This window comes from Hemiscyllium ocellatum, chromosome 36 (genome assembly GCF_020745735.1).
Source record: "Hemiscyllium ocellatum isolate sHemOce1 chromosome 36, sHemOce1.pat.X.cur, whole genome shotgun sequence".
In the NCBI taxonomy this organism is placed as follows: Eukaryota; Metazoa; Chordata; class Chondrichthyes; order Orectolobiformes; family Hemiscylliidae; genus Hemiscyllium; species Hemiscyllium ocellatum.
In genome coordinates, this window is record NC_083436.1 from 34,845,924 (window position 1) to 34,867,509 (window position 21,586).

General features: G+C 45.9%; 1 protein-coding gene across 6 annotated transcripts in view; it reads left to right on the plus strand.

Annotated features, from left to right (window-relative positions):
- The window catches only part of lef1 (lymphoid enhancer-binding factor 1), a 161,562-nt gene that overhangs the window by 71,611 nt on the left and 68,365 nt on the right, over positions 1-21,586 (plus strand). For all 6 annotated transcript variants that reach the window (XM_060851401.1, XM_060851402.1, XM_060851397.1 and 3 more), the window contains exons 4-5: positions 10,742-10,874; positions 20,706-20,796. In XM_060851401.1, coding sequence (XP_060707384.1) covers positions 10,742-10,874; positions 20,706-20,796 — 224 coding nt within the window. The remainder of the gene's footprint in view (positions 1-10,741; positions 10,875-20,705; positions 20,797-21,586) is intronic.

A 21,586-nucleotide genomic window follows, 5' to 3' on the forward strand; every position in this document is an offset into this window, starting at 1 on the left:
TTGGATTCCTACCTACTGTGTCGAATTTTGATTTTCCAAATCCTTTTGAATGAGTTCATAGAAACCCCAACAGCGTGAGAGCAGACCAGCGTGAGTCCGCACTGACCCTCCAAAGAGCATCCCACTCAGCCCCATCCTTGTATTTTCTATGGCCAATTCACCTAATCTTTGGATTGTGGGAGGAAACCGGAGCACCTGGAGGAAGCCCACGTAGACACGGGGAGAATGTACAAACTCCGCACAGACAGTCGCCCGAACGTGGAATCAAGCCTGGGTCGTTGGTGCTATGAGGCAGCCATACTAACCTCTGAATCACCATGCCACCCTGGTTGGTGATGTACAGTCCAGGTTTCTGTCCTGAAGGCTAATTGGCAAAGGTGGAGTGTTGTAGCCACTGGGGTATAGTGTCGGGGTATTGTTGATTAGCTTTTATGACAGGCTTCTGACCAGCACTGGGATAAACATAGGAAACCTGGGAGTTGGAAAATGAATTGACTATTGATGAATATTTGGAAAGTATGCCGGCTGTTTAGTTGACAGTGCAGAGATATGAGGGTACCACACTGTCAGAGTTGCCATCTTTGATGAGATGCTGAATCAAGGTCCTGTGTGTCAACTCAGGTTGGACATGAAAGATCTTTTACCAACATTTTGAAGAGCAGGATAGCAATTCCACCTGTATCCTCACCAATGTTCAATGCTTAGCCAACATCCCTGAAACAGACTCTCTTATTGTGGATGGAAAGTACTTTAGGACATCCTGAGAACATGGAAAAAAACACATTTCCCTGTTTCTTGTTCTTCCCCTTCTCAATCGGAATGGGAAGGCAGTGCACCGTGAGGATAGACAGTCTGATGGTGGACGTACAAGAGGGTAAGATGCCATGTGAGCTGAAAGACCAGAGTTGCTAATCTGTGTGTGTGTGTGTGTGTGTAAGCAAGCCCCAGTTATTGATAGACGTTACAATTAGGAAGGGGGTTATGTTCCATTAAATGCCTTCCATGATTTTTTTTCCAATATATTTGTTCATGCAACATACACTGCCAATCCTTAATTGCTCTGGAGTGGTAATGAGCCGTGTATCTATAATCTCTGCAAGTTATACTTGACTTGCACATAAGATGCAGCCTTTAGTAAGAATTCAATAATGCCGACATTAAGTAATATACCTCTTGGTCTTTCTTGATTCTTGTGTAGTTCCCAAACGCAAAAGAGAAGATCTACAATATTAAAGTATTGGGTAGATTGAATTTGCCTGAAGGTAGGATTTGCGAGAGTGGAGAGAGCGGAATCTCTGAACCTGGCATTGTTGGTTTAGATATCTTCCCCCACTTGCCTGCACCAAGTTTCTTTTATGCAGGACGATGCAATTTAATCACGTGCAGGATTGTTTCAGATCTGTTATTTGCATAAAGCCTCATTGCAACAGGCTGCTTCTGCTGCTTTGTGTTCAGGCTTCCCCATCCTTGCCTATTGTAATTCTAAGATACACACTCATTGTACTGTTGTTCAGCAAATGGAGATCACAGCAAGGGGTTTAGATGCTGCTACCCCTGACTACGGACCTCTCAATGGGATTGTTTGGTTTATTCATTCATGGGATGAGGGTGTTCCTGGCTAGACCAGCATTTCTTGCGCATCCCTAATTGCCCAGAGGGCAGTTTCGAATCAACGGGCGGCATGGTGGCTCAGTGGTTAGCACTGCTGTCTCACAGCACCAGCGTCCCAAGTTTGATTCCAGCCTCGGGCAACTGTCTGTGTGGAGTTTGCACATTCTTCCCGTGTCTGCGTGGGTTTCCTTCGGGTACTCCGGTTTCCTCCCACAATCCAAAGATGTGCGGGTCAGGTGAATTGGCCATGCTAAATTGTCCATAGGTTAGGTGCGTTAGTCTGAGGGAAATGTGTCTGGCTGGGTTGCTCTTCGGAGGGTCGGTGTGGATTGGTTGGGCCGAATGGCCTGTTGCCACACTGTAGGGAATCTAATCACATTGCTGTGGATCTGGAGTCACATGTAGACCAGACCAGGTATGGTTGGCAATGTCCTTCGCTAAAGGACATTAGGGAAACAGATGGATGTTCCCAACAATTGGCAATAGATCATTAGACTTTTACTTGCAGAATATTTTGGAATGTCAAACATTCAGGCCTCAGATAGCTCCAGGAGTCTCCTTCCAGCACTTATCTATAACATTAAAATACCTTGCTTCTGGCACACCACACATTCAATGCTGACATGTTACACTGGGCAGAGGCAGGTAGAATTGAGTATCATGCTTTCTCGATTGGCTTAGGTGGGAACCATCATGCTATTTCCCTGCTCAGGTAAACTCATCCACCTCAAGACCAGCAATTTGATCAACAATTTAACCTATCCAATCAAATCTTGCTGGGAAGGAAGAGTGGTTGCCAAAACCTTTTGTCTTCCTCTAGTAGGACCTAACATAAGAATATCAAATTTCAAATCATCATGATATCTTCCTCAATTGATTCCGTCCATCATCGTGGATCTTTCCAGACCACTTAGCAATTAGATTATTAATTCCTACAAACATAAGAACGAGGAGCAGAATTATTCAGCCCACCAAGCTTGCTCTGCCATTCATTTAGATCTGTTTGTGCTTTAGATTCCACATTCCCATTTAGCCCCAAAAACCTATCAGTTCCCTTGCCAATCTAGAACCTATCCATGCCTATTCAAATATATTCAATGACTGCCATCTCTACCATCCTCTGGGGCAGGGAGTTTTAAAGATGCCCAGAGAGAAAATTGAGGATGATCAGCCATGATCATAATGGACGGTGGTGCAGGCTCGAAGGGCAGAATGGCCTACTCCTGCACCTTTTGTCTATTGTTTCCCTCATCTCTGTTGTAAAAGGGAGATCCTATTTTTTTTAAACAATTTCCCTCCTCCATCCAGTTCTAATGCATCCACAAGAAGAAGTATCTTTTCAATGTCCACCTTTTCAACATCATTCTGGGTCTCATGTACTTGCCTCACTTTTCAAAACACCAGTGAAATAAGTCGGGACTAATCAACTGGCATATTATTAAAAATTATAATTCAAGTAATGCAAAAACTGAACTAATGTCATTAAACCACCCAGGAAATTTTAAAATTTAATATTCAAAGCTGGCTCCTGCCAGTGAAAAATACTTTCATCCTTGACTGGGACTGTCCTCTGGAAATCAAGCAAACTCTCCTATTTCTGAAATCATCACAAAAGTTAAATATTTTTATCCAAGTATGCAAAGTGTACCTGTCTTTTAAGACTCCGGTTAACATAAAGTACAGACTACATTTCTGTACGTAACAGAAATTGCTATTCATTACAAATACTGGATTCTAGCTACAGTAAATGAATTATAAATGTGTAAACTCTACTGGTTAAATTCTAAGTCAAGGTTAGTGTGGTGCTGGAAAAGAACAACAGGTCAGGCAGCTTCCGAGGAGCAGGAAAATCAATGTTTCGGGCAAAAGCTCTACATCAGAAAAGCCCTGCATTACCATCACTATTCCTGATGAAGGGCTTTTGCCCGAAACGTCGACTTTCCTGCTCCTCGGATGTTGCCTGATCTATTGTGCTTTTCCACTAATCTTGACTTCGATCTCTAGCATCTGTAGTCCTCACTTTTGCCTGGTTAAATTCTAACCCTGTTATAACCTCCCACTACGCACCTATGCAGATAGACAAAAAAAAAATTGGTGTTATGGGTGGAGTGAAAAACTGGAAAGGCAGTTCAATGATCCCTGTCCACAGGGTTTGCTGAATCCTTTCGGTTTGCCATGCTTTGCTGCTCCTAGATCTGTCTTCTCCATGTACTTTCACTTGACTGCAGGAGGCAAGGACTGGTTGGTTCACAACTTATAAAGTCTCTGAATTAGTGGCTAAAAACATCATTTTACCACAACTGGTGAGGGAAAACAAACTGGCTTTATTCGGGCATTAGGTTTTTTTATTTCCGAGAAAAGGATACTACCTGCCCTTCAGAAGGTCCAAAGGCATCTGGCCACATCGTTCACACCTACAAGCTGCTGAGCTACATCAGTGCCAATCGCATAGCTGTTGGCAGGCAGAAGCCTTTGACCACAACAACTGCTCACAGTTCCACAAACTAATCAGCTAGTTGTGGCCAACTAGATCTCATCTTGGATGCCCACCCAGTGCTAACTGATCTGCAGTAACTTGCCCCTCCCTGTCACTGTTTGAACCAGCAACAGTGTAAACAGCACTTATAATGAGTTTTGATAGCTTGCATTTAAATAGTGCAGCAATTCCTTCCGCAATCCTTGCTTTTGAAAGCAATCCTTTTTTCCCATTTCAGTCTACTGTATAAACATATAGAAAAGTATTTAAAATGCAGTCAGTTTTACTATAGTTCTGTCCTTGTGTGATCTTGCGTTATAAGAAAATTGTGCAATAGTTGCGCTATTTAAACTAATGGGGTCAGAATTGCGTTATAGCCAATACAGATAAGGAAAGTTCACATTCTACAAATCAAAGTCTGAATTCTTAAATTGCATTAAAACCAATTTGTGTTGAAGAAACATGTGTTATAATAGAGCTGACTGTACAGTTTTTTTTACCATAAGTTCCCTGGCATTCTCACAAGAACAGTGAGATACAGTGAATCTGGTGGGACAAGTGATTGAGGAAGAAGTGAATAAGGATATGGTCCAGATTGTTTTTGAGGAGGTTGGAGAAACCTCTAGCCCTGAGAAGTAAATTAAATTGATTTTGGCTGAGTTAGCCTTTGTGGAAAATGATCGAGCTGTAATGTCAGTGAATATTTCTCTGAACATCTCGGCCCTGTCAGGGCAGTCAGGTGGCCTTGTATTGCCTCAGTTCAGCTGTCGTCGTTCACTGCTAAACGTGTGAATCATTAGCGATGTTGTTGAAGAGATGAAGTGAGTCAGACATCGAACACCTGGCACCTGGATGTCTCAGTACTTTCTCAACTGGCTCCTTACTTAAGGCTAACCTCCTGATGGGACCCATTACTGAGCAGCCATTCTAGGTCTTGGTGATGTAGGCGGCTGGGCCTGTTTGAAGTTTCCTAGCCCACAAGATTTAGAATAAAATAAAGCTCCATGGGGGCCACTTCCTCTCAAGAGATTGAGGCCTTCACTGACCATACGTAATATCACAGCATCACTTCCTGGCAAGACCTTGTTGCTTTAATTAGTACAATGTCATTACAATGGTGTTACATATTATTTGCCCTCTTGCAAAACTTGGTCCAACCTTGCCTCTGCAGTTAAGTATAAAGTGCCTTCACATCAATGCTTTTGTTTGGTGTAGCATAGCTCACTAGAGCCATCTGTCTGACACACTTTCTTGGCCTAGAACGTAAAACATTGGCTTTTAAAATAACCTCTGTATGAGTATTTCCAGATGCATACAACAGGTTTCTTTTTACGTAGTGTATTTTTATTCTGTTTGAAGTGTAAAATATTCTTGTAGTTATGACAAAGCTGATATTGTGATATGAAAAACAACTTGCATTTATATAGCATCTTTCACAACCTCAGAATGCCAGAAAGTACTTCCCACCCAATGAAGCCATTGTGCGTTGTACTTGGTGTTGTTGTGAGAGGAAACACCAGCCAATCAACACTGAGCAAGGTGCCACAAACAGCAACTGAGAAGCAAGGCTATTTCATTGCTTTTCCTTTGCTGTGGGAGGAGGTAGTTCTTGAGGAGTACATATTGGATAAAATATCAGGGATTATCTGCTGCTCCTCTTTGCAATAACTCCTGGGAAGTCTGTCTGTCCCTGGGAGTCTGTCTGTCTGTCTGTCCTTGTGAGTCTGTTTATCCTGGGAATCTGTCTCACTGTCGCTGGGAGTCTGTTCCAGAGTCTGTCTGTCTGTCCCAGGAATCTGCGTCTCTGCCCTGGGAGCCTGTCTGTCTGTCCCCAAGTTGGTCCGTCCTGGGAAATCTGTCTGTCTGTCCCAGGAATCTGTCTGTCTGTCCCCAGAGTTGGTCTGTCCCAGGAATCTGTCTGTCTGCCCCCAGGAGTCTGTCTGTCTGTTTGTCCCAGGAATCTGTCTGTCTGTCCTGGGAATCTGTTTGTCTGTCCCAGGTGTTGGCGAAAATGAGGACTGCAGATGCTGAAAATCAGAGTCAAAATGTGGAGTGCTGGAAAAGCACCACTTGAAACATCAGCTCTCCTGCTCCTCAGATGCTGCCTGACCAGCTGTGCTTTTCCAGCGCCACACTTTTTGTCCTGGGAGTTAATCCCAGCTGTCCTGGGATTCTGTATGTTTGCTTCGGGATTTGGTCTGTCCCTGGAATCTGTTTGTCTCGGGAGCTGGTCTGTCCCTGGAATCTGTCTGTTTGTCTTGGGAGTTTGCCTGTCCTGGGAGTGTGTCTGTGCGCTGGAGATGGCAGACAGAGCCTCAGTTTGAAATCTCTTTGGAAAGTCAGTATTCCTTGCTTTTAAAAGGATTGCAACCCGGAGGGCACAGATCTAAACCGCTTTGTGAAAGAAGTAAATGTGAGGCAATAAAAAGACTTTCTTCACAGAGATGAGGCTGGGATTGAACCGCATGGATGGTGTGGGAAAGGCAGGACAAACAGGGGCCTTCAAGGGGACAATGGGTGGTTATTTAAATACACACGCAGTGATAACGTCTGTACGGAAAAGGCGGGAATTTGGCACTAATTTGGAATGCTCTTCATAACCTCTCACTAATCTAGTGACTGTTGCATGATGAGATACGTATCTACATCTTGGCTGTTATGTCTATTCCTATTAGTTAGCTTGGCTGGATGACTGGTTTGCAATGCAGTTACTAACCCTGGCAATGTGGGTTCAATTCCTGCACTGCCTGAGGTTACCATGGAGAACTCTGCTTCTCCACCTTTGCTTGAGGAGCAGGGCCTGTCAGTTTAAGCCATCTCTCTCAAACGGGAGAGCAGGCCCCCGGTCTGGTAGCACGCTGGTGACTTTACCCACACGACAGAGAAACTCAGTAGATCTAGTAGTATCTCATGGAGAGAGGAACAGAGCGAATGTTTTTACTGGTCTCCTTCCTATTTTTATGAAACTTGAAAGGGTTCAGAAAAGATTTACAAGAATGTTGCCAGGGTTGGAGGATTTGAGCTACAGGGAGAGGCTGAACAGGCTGGGGCTGTTTTCCCTGGAGCGTTGAAGGCTGAGGGGTGACCTTATAAAAGTTTATAAAATCATGAAGGGCCTGGATAGGACAAATAGACAAAGTCTTTTCCCTGGGGGCGGGGAGTCCAGAACTAGAGGGCATAGGTTTAGGGTGAGAGGGGAAAGATATAAAAGAGACCTAAGGGGCAACTTTTTCACACAGAGGGTGGTATGTGTATGGAATGAGCTGCCAGAGGATGTGGTGGAGGCTGATACAATTGCAACATTAAAGAGGCATTTGGTTGGATATATGAATAGGAAGGGTTTGGAGGGATATGGGCCATGTGCTGGCAAATGAGAATAGATTAGGTTGGATTATCTGGTCGGCATGGATGGGTTGGACCGAAAGTTCTGTTTCCGTGCCTGTACATCTTTATGCCTCAATGACTCGTCTCCTGAACTTGTCATGTTTCCCTCTCTGCCAGACCTGCTGATCTCTCTCCAGCAGTTCTTTTTTGTTGTTTTAAAATCACAGGCAGGTGCACAGCATAAGGTTCCTGACAGGCCAAAGGCTGCTCCTGGCACAGTGCAGGACCACTTTCCCACTTTGACCTTTTCTCACAGCTTATCAAAAATTGTCCCGTCTCCATCTGTGGTAAAACGGTGCCAGCCCAGACATGGCTTGAAGCAGACAGGATTAAAACAAAATACCCTTCCTGCAGCTAAATATTTCCCCCATGTACAGTTAGCCTGGGAAAACCAAAGGAGTAAAAGTGTTTAAATGTTTCATTTAAGGAAAAGGGTAATGAGTAAGCAAAAGAATTTACAGATCTGACCTTTGTTGTACTGATAAAATATATTTGTGGCATTTGATTGCAGTGTTATGAGGATTCAGTGCACCGTTTTCCCCAGATGTGGGATTGAGGCTAGATTAGATCAGAGTCACTTAGTGCTTTGAGTGTTCGAGGGGGTTACTGCTGCAGTTTCTCTCCTCCCATTTCTTCAACTTTGGCAGGACTTCTGAGTTGGGACAAGGTTAGAACCGGAAGGTCAGGGGTGTAATGTTGACTTTAGAAAGTGAAGATGAGAGGTCTATGTATCAATTCAATTGTTGTCGCTGCCTCTTAGTACATTAACAAAGGTTTTCTACCTCCGCAACATTCTTCCAGGACCACACCTGCCCGATAATTGACTTCCCATTCCAGTCAGCTGTAGTGTGGGTCACCTTGTGAAGAAGGTGGTAAGCCTGGCACCGAGAGAGTGTGTCACCATGACGAGAGTTTGTTTTGCACATCGTGATGCCAAGCCCCATGCTTGTGGATCTCAAAGCTGTATCATTGTAGGAGCCATGCAGTCATTTATGGCACAGAAAGTGTCCATTTGGCCCATCAGGTCTATGCCTTGGTGGAGGACCCCACCTGTCCCAGGTGATCTTCAATATTCCCTTCCAGTGCCCATTCAATTTCTTGTTATAATCATTGAGAGTCTCCACTTCCTGTAGCCTCATGGACACTGAGTTCCAGAGGAGTTGCAATCATTGATGGGTGGCACAGTGGCTCAGTGGTTAGCGCTGCTGCCCCACAGCGCCACGGACCAGGTTTGATTGGGGTCTCAGGCGACTGCCTGTTTGGAGTTTGCACGTTTTCCGCGTGTCTCTGGGTGCTCTGATTTCCACCCACAATCCAAAGATGTGCAGGTTAGGTGGATTGGCCATGCTAAATTGCCAACCATGTCCAGGGATATGTAGGGAGCGTGGATCAGCCATATGAAATGTGAGATGATAGGGTTGTGGGCTGAGTTGGGGTGGGATGCTCTTTGGAGAGTTAGTGTGGACTTTTTGGACTGAATGGCCTGTCTCCACACTGCTGGAATTCTATAGTATAGGTATTTAATCAGGAAGGTTTTGGGGACAAGGCAGGAAAGTGAATTTGAGGATTAGCCACAATTTCATTGACTGGTGGAGCAGACCTGATGGGCTGCATCTGCTCTGCACCTACATGTTATGGTCATGTACAAATATAAGGCTCTTTCTCAAATCCTCTCCGTGCCTCTTGCCTAAAACTTTAGATCGATGCACCGTAGTCCTTTATGTGCTGCTGGAAACAGGCTTCCCTAGGTTTACCTTATCCAAGCCCGTTTCTGCACTAAACAAATCTCCATTTAACCTCCCTGACTTGAAGAGGAACAATCCCAAGTTTCTCCATAAAACCTGGAACTCAAAATGCCCTTCACCAGAACTGACGCAGATGGTGAGATACCTCCTGACCATGAGGCTGAGTGCATTGGAGAGACTTTCATCTGGGTTTCTCTCAGAAAAGAGGGTCCAAACTCTGTGTGTGTGTGTATGTGCGTCTGTCAGTGTTTGTGTGTGTGTGTGTGTGTGAGCATGTGTGTATGTGTGTCTCAGTGTTTGTGTGTGTGTGTATGTGTGTGTGTGTGTCTGTCAGTGTTTGTGTGTGCGCGTGTGTCTCTGTGTGTCTGTCAGTGTTTGTGTGTGTGTGTGTCAGTGTGTGTGCGTGTGTGTGTGTCTGTCAGTGTTTGTGTGTGTGACTGTGTGTGTTTCAGTGTTTGTGTGTTTCAGTGTTTGTGTGTGTCAGTGTTTGTGTGTGTCAATGTTTGTGTGTGTGTCTCTGTGTGGGTGTGTGTGTGTATGTGCCTGTGTGTGCATGTGTACATGACTGTGTTGTGTGTATGTGTATGTTTTGTATGTGTGTTGTATTTGTGCATATTATGTGTGTGTGTGTATGTCTTTCATGTATGTGTGTACATGTATGTGTGTGTGTGTGTGTGTGTGTGTGTGTGTGCGCATGCCTGCACGGTGTGGTGACATTGAGTTGCTGCTGGGTATATTTTCCCACAGCATACCAAGGGGGAATGGTAAATTTGATCATAGTCACTGAAGCAAAACAATGAAGGGAACTGAGTGATTTTTAAAGTTTTGGGTATAAATTTGGCTGTGGGCAATAGCTTTGTTTCTCTTTTTCCTGGCGACAGTGGGATTGTTCACATGCAGAAGACCCTCCCTGTCGTCCCCCTTTTGTTTTTTCTTTAATTTGTTCACAGGATGTGAGGTCACTGACTGGGCCAATATTATTGCTCATCCCCAATTGTCCAGAGGGCAGTTAAGAATCAACCCCATTGCTGAGGGTCTGGAGTCACACATAGGCCAGATCAGACAAGGATGGCAACAACAACAGAAAATGCTGGAAAAGCTCAGCAGGACAGGCAGCATCTGAGGAGAGAAATCAGAGTTGCGTTTCAGGCCCAGTGACTCTTCCTCAGAACTGATGGTAGCTAGGAAAGTGTTATGGAGATAAGGCAGGAACAGGATACTGATAGAGGATGATCAGCCGTGATCATATTGAATGGCAGTGCAGGCTCGAAGGGCTGAATGGCCTACAGCTGCACCTATTGTCTATTGTCTAAAATGAGATACTGTATCGCAAATTTCTGAAAGTGAGCCGGATGAGATTTGACGACCGTTGGCAGTGGTTATGTGGTTGCTGTTACATTTCATTGTTCCTGATTCCTCATGCGGTGTCACAGTTTACTGGCCGTGGCCCTGAACTTGTATTGCGTGCGGTTCAGCTCTGACGGTGAAAAGTTTCTCAAAGGATTTTCTTTGTTGTCTCTTCCAGTCCAACAAGGTGCCGGTGGTGCAGCCGTGCCATGCAGTTCACCCGCTCACGCCCCTCATCACCTACAGCGATGAGCACTTCGCCCCTGGATCACACCCCACACAAATCCCCACAGACATCAACTCCAAAAGAGGTGAGAAGTCTTTCACACGCGCACGCACACTCACACTTATTGAACCCGAGCCTGGCAAATTTGAAACGTGAGTCACGTGTCTTCGCTTATCGTTTTTCAGCTCTGTGATAAACCTCACTGGACTGTTTTTCTGCGATTAAATCACGGCACAGCATCTACTCAAACCTCAGCATTTATTGTGGATGCATGTGAGCGAGTTACATCGCTGGTTGGTCATAACCAACTCCATGACCGTGCTACAAAGAAACGGATGGCTTTTACTGGAAAATTCAGCCACTGCAAAAATATTTGCAATTGGTTATTTTTTTCAAAGAGTATCTGCAATGGGAGGAGACCATTCAGCCCATCATTGCTGATGCCTCATCAGCCGTGTATACCTCATGCAGTGTTTGCTGCCTTTGTTAAAAAACAATTGGGTGGATTTTGACTTTGTCGAGTAATCTTGGACTGATCTTCAAAGGAGAGGCATAAAACAGGCTGCTCTCTCACTACTGTTAGGTCCACACTTTCACACACAGAAACACTATGTCCACCAGGTAGGAAGCAAAACAGTCATCGCAATCCATTATAGCTGCAGCTCCAGAAACCAATTGGCTGAATCCTTTGTATCTGAACATAGTTATTTTCTGAGTTGAAAAATATAGTGCTGGAAAAACACAGCAAGCCAGGCAGCATCCAAGGAGCAGGAGAATCGACGTTTCGGGCATAAGCCCTTCTTCAGGAATGAGGCTAGTGCCTGAAAAAGTAGACGCGGAGGCGAAGGCGGCAGCCCTGCTGTATTTTCACCATCCCAGGTCCTCACTCCCAGTCCTGCTGTATTTTCACTATCCCAGGTCCTCACTCCCAGCCCTGCTGTATTTTCACTATCTCTCCAGACCTCCCCCTACCCTCCCGGATCAATGAGTTCGACACGCGGCTAGATATCAAGCATTTCTCCCACCGCCTTCTCACCTACTTCTTCAACAAGGACTCCTACCCACCCTCTGACGACCCCTTCTCCCGCTTCCAACACACCCCATCCACCTGACGCCCCGTGCTGGCATCTGACCCGCCCTCGATCTCTTCATATCCAACTGCCGCCGTAACATTAACCGACTCGACCTGTCCACCCCTCTCACCAACTCCAACCTCTCACCCTCACAACACGCAGCCCTCCACTCCCACAATTCCAACCCCAACCTCACCGTCAAACCAGCAGACAAGGGAGGCGCAGTGGTAGTTTGGCGCACCGATCTTTACACCGCTAAAGCTAGACGCCAACTTGCGGACATCTCCTCTTACTGCCCCCTTGACCATGACCCCACTTCACACCACCAAACTATCATATCCCAGACCATCCATAACCTCATCACCTCAGGAGATCTCCCATCCACTGCCGCCAACCTCATAGTCCCACAACCCCGCACCGCCCGTTTCTACCTCCTGCCCAAAATCCACAAACCCGACTGCCCCAGCCGACTCATTGTCTCAGCCTGCTCCTGCCCCACCGAACTCATCTCTGCATACCTCGATACTGTCCTATCTCCCTTAGTCGAAGAACTCCCCACCTACGTTCGGGACACCACCACGCCCTCCAACTCCTTCATGATTTTCGCTTCCCTGGACCCCAACGCTTTATCTTCACGATGGACATCCAGTCCCTGTACACTACCATTCCCCAGCACAAAGGCCTCCAAGCCCTCCATTTCTTCCTCTCCCACTGACCCAACCAGTACCCTTCCACTGACACCCTCCTTCGACTGACTGAACTGGTCCTCACTCTGAACAACTTCTCTTTCCAATCCTCCCACTTCCTCCAAACCAATGGAGTTGCCATGGGCACCCGCATGGACCCCAGCTATGCCTGTCTCTTCGTAGGACATGTGGAACAGTCCATCTTCCGCAGCTACACTGTCACTACCCCCCACCTTTTCCTCCGCTACATCGATGATTGTATTGGGGCTACCTTGTGCTCCCATGAGGAGGTTGAACAGTTCATCCAATTTACTAACACCTTCTACCCCGACCTCAACTTTACCTGGACTGTCGCAGTCACCTCCCTCCCCTTCCTAGACCTCTCCATTTCTATCTCCGGCGACCAACTCAACACAGACATTTACTATAAACTGACCAACTCCCACAGCTACCTAGATTACACCTCCTCCCACCCTGCCCCCTGTAAAAACGCCATCCCATATTCCCAATTCCTCTGCCTCCGCCATATCTGCTCCCAGGAGGACCAGTTCCACTACCGAACAACTCAAATGGCCTCCTTCTTCAAAGACCGCAATTTCCCCTCCGACGTGGTCAACGACACTCTCCACTGCATCTCCTCCACTTCCCACACCTCCACCCTTGAACCTTGCCCCTCCAATCGCCATCAGGACAGAACCCCACTGGTCCTCACCTTCCACCCCACTAACCTATCATCGTATCATCCTCCGTCATTTCCGCCACCTCCAAACAGACCCCACCACCAGAGATATATTTCCCTCTCCACCCCTATCAGTATTCAGGAGAGACCACTCCCTCCGCGACTCCCTCGTCAGGTCCACACCACCCACCAACCCAACCTCCACTCCTGGCACCTTCCACTGCAACCGCAGGAAGTGCAAAACTTGCACCCACACCTCCTCCCTCACCTCCCTCCAAGGCCCCAATGGATCCTTCTCTATCCGTCGCAAATACACCTGCACCTCCACACACACCATTTAGTGCATCTGCTGCACCCGATTTGGTCTCCTCTACATTGGGAAGACAGGCCACCTACTTGCGGAATGTTTCAGGAACAACTCTGGGTCACCTGCACTAACCAACCCAACCACCCCGTGGCTGAACACTTTAGCTCCCCCTCCCACTCCGCCAATGATATGCAGGTCCTTGGCCTCCTCCATCGTCAGACCCTGGCCACATGACGCCTGGAGGAAGAGCGCCTCATCTTCCGCCTAGGAACCCTCCAACCACACGGGATGAATGTAGATTTCTCCAGCTTCCTCATTTCCCCTCCCCCACCTTAACTCAGTCCCAACCTGTGGACTCAACACTGCCCTCTTGACCTGCAATCTTCTTCCCGACCTCTCCGCCCCACCCCCTCTCCGGCCTATCACCCTCACCCTCACCCTCACCTCCTTCCACCTGTTGTATTCCCAGCGCGCACCCCCCCCCCCAAATTCCCTCCCCCCTACCTTATATCTCAGCCCGCTTGGCACACCAGCCTCATTCCTGAAGAGGGGCTTATGCCCGAAACGTCGATTCTGCTGCTCCTCGGATGCTGCCTGGCCTGCTCTGTTTTTCCAGCACCACATTTTTAAACTCTGATACTCCAGCATCTGCAGTCCTCACTTTTTCATAGTTATTTCCTGAGCCCATCACTCCATTTCCACTGCATTCAGACATGGTGAATGGCACCAATACTTGTTGGTGTACTGTGTAGCTCAGCAAACATCAAGACTGTGTGTCTCCATCAGACAGGAAGGAAGGAATGTTAATGCAGAAGCTAAACTGAAAGCAGGATTGCCTTCTTGCTATTAGGTTTGAGAGATTGTATGTGTGTTTTGTGCGTGCATGTGTGCAAGAGTACATGAAGGAGCGTGTGAGAGAATGCATTATGTGTGACCCTGTGCATGTATGTGTGTGCATGTGCTTCATTGTGTGAGGCTGTATATTTATGGTGTGTGTACATGTACATGAAAGATGGTGTGAGAATGAATATGTGTAATTGTGTGTGCACGTGTGACTTGGGGTTGTTTGTAACTGTGCCTGAATTTCTATGTATGTACATGTCTGTGCATCAGTAACTATGAGTGTGTTTGTGTCTGTGTGAGTGAAATGTGTGTGTGTGTGTCCGTGTGTGTGTGAGTGAGAGTAAGTGTTTCTCTGTGTGCCTGTGTCTGTATCTTTGTGTGTGTGTGTGTGTGTGTATGTCTCTCCATGTGTGTCTGTGTGAAAGTGTGTGTGGCTGTTTAAAGTGACATAGTTCAGGGAAACTCACTGGGTGACTGTACACCCCCTGATGTGGGTATTGATAGTCCCAGTTAGTTGTTGAAGAAGGAATCCCAGCCCGATTCCTGCCTTGATTGGTGTCCAGGGAATCCCGGGAGTCCGTCCTTGAGGAACACAGTATCAGGTTGACACAAGCTGCTTCACCTGGTCCAGCAGCTGGGCAGGCCTGGGGAGATTGGAGATGGCTTGTGGTGTTGGCAGAAAACTGGCATCCATGGAACTGTCTGAGGGAGTGCCTTAAACAGAAGAGTGATGGGAAGTGAAGATATTCTATCTAGCTTGTGGACTTGGGTACTGAAGGAGGCAGTGGAAGTAGAGAGTGATATAAACTTTCAGGAGACTGAGTTACTGATGGCTCAGCTGTCATCCATGGTGACTGACCTGAAGGGTAATGATCCCATCTTCCCTCTCTTTCTGAAGGAAGTTGGGACACAGGGGGCTGTCAAGGAAGAGCTCTCCTAACCACTCCTTCTTTCTGTAACCCGCTGTACACAGCTTCTCTCATTCCTTCTCTTTTCCAGCCATCGCTTTCTCTCTTCTCAAACGCTGGAGAATTGATAAAGACTGGTCCTTGGCTGATGCAAAAAAATTAGCTTTCTGTCTGGTCAAAGGTCAGAAAGGAGCCATTTTCTGATGTTCCGATATTTGGAGCTGTCTCTATACCTGAGGACAAAGCAGAGAGCGAGCAGAGTGTGTAAGAAGGATTTGAAGAAGCATAAAAGCCCATAAACTGTCGCTTCAGTGAGAGAGTGGCAGAGCAATAATGTCTCAAGACTCCTAAGCAAAAGACCCAGCTGGGGGCTTGGGTTTGATTCACACCATGACAGGCAGTAGAATTTAAATTCTAATGATCAACAAAAATAAACTTGGAATTGAAAGCTAGTCTTGGAAATAGTGACCTGATTGCTGTAAAACCCTGCCTGGTTCTCTGATCTCCTTCAGGGAAGGAGACTGCCATCCTTACCTGGCCTGACCTACATGTGACCCCAAACCCACAGCAATGTGGTTGGCTCTTTATTGCCCTCTGAAATGACTTCGGCAAGCCAGTCAATTCAAGTGGCAATTAGGGATTGTCAGTAGATGTTGGCCTTGCCTGTGGTACCCACGTCTGTGAAAGAATAAAGATAAAACGGTGTCCCAACAGATTTAACAAAATTGGGGGTAACAGAGATTCAGCAAGATACCTGTGACCAATCTCACAAAATCATCAAGCCCTGAAATGTGAGTGTGTGACAATGGGCAGACATGTTAGTGATGTTGCTGGAGGATTAAGTATTGATTAGAAAAACGCCCCTACCCTGCTTCAAGATAGTGCCATTAAATCTTTCACATCCACTAGAGAGAGTGACAGCGTCATCGTGCCATACAGCACAGAAACAGAGCCTTGGGTCCAACCATCATCCGAAACTAAACTAGTCCCACCTGCCTGTGCTTGGCCTGTATCCCTGCATTTCTTATTTGCGGACTTGTCTAAATGTCTTCCAAATGTTGTAACTGGACTCGCATCCACCACTTGCTCTGCAAGTTCAGTCCAGACATGAACCACACTCTGTGTAAAAAAGATTGTCCCTCATGTCTTTCTCCTCTCACCTTAAAGATATGCTTCCTAGTCTGAAATGCCCCACCCTAGGAAAAAGACCTGCAGTTCACCTCATACCCCTCATGATTTTGTAAACTCCTATAAGGTCACCCCTCAACCTCTGAGGCTCCAGTGAGAAAATGTCCCAGCCTATCCAGCAGATCTCAAGCCCTCCATTCCCAGCAACATCCAGGTAAAACCCTTATGAGCCCTCTCCAGCTTAATAATATCCTTCCTACAACAGAGCGACCAGCACTGGTCACAACACTCTTGGTTTAGTATCTGATCTCAAAGGCAGCACTTCCAACAGTACAGCACTCTGTCAATGCTGTACTGGAATGTCAGCCTAATCTGTGGTCTCAAGAAATGACTGGACTGAAATGAGGGAAGTGTTCTCTCACTCAGCAGTGATGCTATACAAAGAATTCAGCCTTTGAATTGGAGAGAGGCTGATGGTTCTGTAGCGTGGCGTCAGCAATGTTTTGCTTTAGTTCTGGAGCTGCACTGTTCACTTTCTGTAGCGACTGGCCTCCGCTCTGTGTAGATTGACCGTTTGTGGGTATTTGCAGGCTGTCCAATGTGGGGTTACTTGCCTCGAGGTTGGAAAGCTGCCCAGGTCATTTTACTCAATGCAGTGTGAGAGGTTCACAAGTCTAATTGTATTTACGTGCTGTAACATTCCAGTTATTAAAAGGCAGTGCAATAATGCTGTGTTAGCAATTGCCCGATGGGGAGTGTCTATCTGCTTTAAGGGGGAGGGGGATCTTAATGTGGAAGAAAGCCCCAATGCATTTTACTGAGTTTGCAGAGACATCGTCAGGGTATATTTTCAGGTATACTGTAGAATGCAAAGGGCTATTTGGGGTTAAAACTCTGGTTTAATCCTGCCAGGCACTTTGGAAAGCTGTAGGGCTTCATATTCGCAGGTTGTCAGTTGAGAGAGTTCTCCTGGCATAGCTTTGGTTGTTAAATGCGACACATGCAGAACTATTTGACCTTGAAGCCCTAAGGAATCAGCGTGATGAAGAGCTTAGTTTGAGTTGGAGTGACAATCGTGAGGCAAATGAATCATATCAAGTGTGAGCATTAAGGGGCTGAAAATTATTCTTAATTAACACGCTGATCCTGTAAAGTTGCAGATGCTGGAAAACCCTGTGTCTTGAGAGAGAGAGAAAGAGGGAGAGAGCTGAGAACAGGCCCTGGAATATTTTGTAGCTACAGTGTATTATTTTCTGTCAGTCTAGGAATCCTGAGCACAGAACGCTGGAAACAATATGGTTCTTATGCACTTGAGAAATTGAAATTGTTTATTTTAGTTCAGGTCCGGGGTGTTTGGGTGGGGAAGGATGCACCACGATAGTCAACACAAGATTAAATCAAACTGTCAAGATACCACTGTCATTGGCTCCTTTCTTTTTGAAGCCAGAGAAACGGAAAATTTTAATTTCAAATCCTAAGGGAATAGAATCCCTGCAGTGTGGAAACAGGCCATTTGGCCCGACAAGTCCACACCAACTCTCCAAAGAGTATCCCACCAACACTCATTCCCCTATTACTCTACATTTCCCCTGACTAATGCACCTAGCCTATACATGGGCAATTTAGCATGAGCAATTCACCTAATCTGCACATCTTTTGGATCGTGGGAAGAAACCAGTGCACCTGGTGGAAACCTACACAGACACGGGGAGAATGTGCAAACTCCACACAGACAGTCACCCAGGGCTGGAATCGAACCCAGGCCCCTGGTACTATGAAGTAGCAGTGCTAACCACTGAGCCACCATGGCAGAGCAGGACATACCGGCAAAGAAAATTACAGAGTATTTCACCTTCCACTGAGCAACTTTGCTGGAACTTTAAATCCAGATTGATGCACTTGTTTATTTTCAAATAAGCTGCCATACTTCACAGTAGAGATTAACAAATCACATCGATCAAGGAGAGAACAGAGGATGGTTGAATCTGATAAAAATTTGGTCCAGCTTTGGTTTGTACAGATGAGAACAATCTTCTGCTGTTTTTCTGGGACACAGGAAGGACTGGCTCAGCCCCTTAAGCCTCTACCCCCATTCAGTCAAATCATGGGGGAGCTATGACCCAACTCCACCTCCCCACCTTGGTCATATATCCCTTTCCATCCTTAATCAACTTCAGATTTAACATGGACGATTGATCCACCATCAGTTATAGCCAATGGAAGAAGTTTCAAACGTCTCCCGGTCACATTGTGTATAATTGTTGTGTAGCTTTACTCTTGAAAGGTATTGGTCCAGTGTCTTTGATTACTCCTCTAATCCCAGATTCCCCATCTAGCAGAAATAATTTTACCTTATCTTACCCCCTCTGTTCTGGCTTCACATCTGAAAAAAACTTCTATCAAACCACCCCTTAGCCATCAAAATTCCAGGAAACAAAAGCCTAATATGTACATTGTCTCTTTATAACTTAACTCATGGAGTCAGGTAGCATTCTGGTAAATCTGAGCTACACTCGCTTCAAGGGTCAGTCGATCTTTCCCCTGCTGTTGTTAATTTTACTGACTTACATATTTCATTTTAAAAGGTGTGTTGTCAGAAAAGCTTGAAATGGGCTGTTGAAAGCTCCTGTTCCCCAGATTTGGGGGTAACGGTGTTGGACAGGGGTGGACAAAGCTAAAAAAAATCACACAACAGCAGGTTATAGTCCAATGGATTTATATGAAAGCACTAACTTTCGGAGCGCTGCTCCTTCATCAGGTCTTTGTCGACCCTGTTCCCCAGAATTGATTACTGGAAGGCAGCCCAGTGGCTCAGTGGTTAGCACGGCTACCTCACAGCGCCAGGGACCTGGGTTCAATTCCACCCTCAGGTGACTGTGGGAAGTATGCACATTCTCTCTGTCTGCATGGGTATCCTCTGCACAGCACCAGTTTCCTCCCACAGTCCAAAGATGTGCAGGTTAGGTGGAATGGCCAAGGGAAATTTCCCATTCCATCTAGGGATACAAGAGTTAGCCATGGGAAATACAGAGTTACAGTGTTGGGATAGATCTTAGTGGGCTGCTCTTCGGAGGGTCAGTATGGGCTGAAAGGCCTGCTTCCACATTGTAGGGATTCTGTGATTTCTCTCAGATGTATATATCTCCAACAGGGAACACTGCCATGTAAGATCCAATCAGAAGACAGCTTCAGAGTGATTAGCCTTTTAAATCAAGATGAACCAACACCTTGAAAGTTTAGTGCTGACTGTCCGAGGGGCAGATTGTGGACTGTGCTGCTGACCCCAAGGCCGCAGTTCGACGGACATTCAGTTTGGACCACTTTCTGTTTTAGGGAAACTTGTTAGGGGTCCTAGTTTTGGGTGTGATCAAGTGGAGGAGCAGAGATCCATTCACAAATGTCTCAGTTATACGTTTATAAACCCGCTTTGTCAAGCTTACCAACCATTTTAACACAATTAAACTCTTAGCCTTTCTTCAACACAGACCCAACTTTTATCAAGGAAGCACATTTAAATGTTTTGCTACGTTTAAGGAAAGCTGTTGTTGAGAATATCCTTTTAATCTTATCTTTTGTATTTTAATAAATTTGCAGATCCTTACTTTAAATAATTTGAATGAGACAGTTAAAGCCAAACCGATATCCATATGGATTGATACTAAATGAGACTAAAGATTTCTAGAAATGATTTAATTTAAAAGATAACCACATCCTGAACTACATTTCATGTGCTATCCCATTTTAGTCAAGATATTTCAGTCTTGAGCTTGTGTTCAGAGGCTCTTTGAGCTGAAATACTGAAAACGGACAGTTTGACAGCAGACAGCGATCACATTCAGACAAGAGAGGAATAATTAATCCAAAAAATTATAAGATATTAATTCTTGTTCCCTCATTCAGGTGTACAAGAGAGATTATTGTCAAATGGGGAATAGCAAATGAGCGTGCTGTGGTTAAAGATGAAATGTCAAAGAGGCAATTTCATTATTAATTTTTTTTATCAAAACGTTTATCATCCGACCCTCAAATCAGAAAAATATTGCCAGATTTAATTTCTGTGATTATTTATGACTGATTCTATCCTAACAAAGTTGAAATGCAAGCAATTTAGTTAATCTTGAGTAAATAATAAGATTTGGCGTTTTTAAAAGAAAAGCTGAAAAGGTAATTTCTAATTATTTCCTGTCTGATGCACATCCTTTACATTTTGTATAATTATATTGAAGTGACTTGTGGTAATCTGATATGCTTGTGTTTTGTTCTCACCTGGACCCTTGCTCCCCTCCTCTCAGGCATGCAGAGACACCCCGCAGGTCCTGATATCCCCTCCTTCTATCCCCTGTCTCCAGGTGCTGTTGGACAGCTCACGCCCCCTCTCAACTGGTAAGCCTTTGTTTCCCTTTGAACTTTAGCAAGTCGGCTGCAAGACCCTTGTCTTTCTTTTTAAGCTCTGTCAAGACTTTGAAATTGAAACTTGCCTCAGAAGTGTCGTGAGACTTTAATTGCTAAATTTGGGGAAAAGATTGCAGTGGGTTATCGACTCTGCAGTTTCACACGAGCACGAAGCAAATTGGTGTCAAAATGCATCCTGGGTAGTGCTGCAAGAGGCATTGTTGTAGCCAGGAATGTCAAGATTGCAACAGGCATATCAGGGCTCAACAATACGAGTTGGTCTTGTGTTTGGCCCTCCATCTTCATCTGATAGGACCTGTGACTTCACTTTGTGACCTGGCCCCTTAATCATGCTTTGGAAATGACTCCTGAGCATCCGTTTTTTGCTCAGTTTAAAACCATAGAGTCCCTACAGTGTGGAAGCAGGCCATTCATCCCATCAAGTCTACACTGCCCCTCTGAAGAGCACCCCACTCAGCCCCACCACCCCCCAACCTATTCCTGTAACCCTGCATCTCCCATGGCTAACCCACCCCCTCTACACATCCCTGGATACTATGGACAATCCACCTGCACATCCTTGGACTGTGGGCAGAAGCCGGAGCATGCAGAGGAAAGCCACACAGACACGGGGAGAATGTGCGAACTCTACACACGCAGTCACCCGAGGCTGGAATTGAACCCGGGTCCCTGCGCTGTGAGGCAGCAGTGCTAACCACTGAGACCGTGCCATCCCACACTGTGGTTGCATCCTGCCTGAAGTTCCATGTAGGTAGAGCCA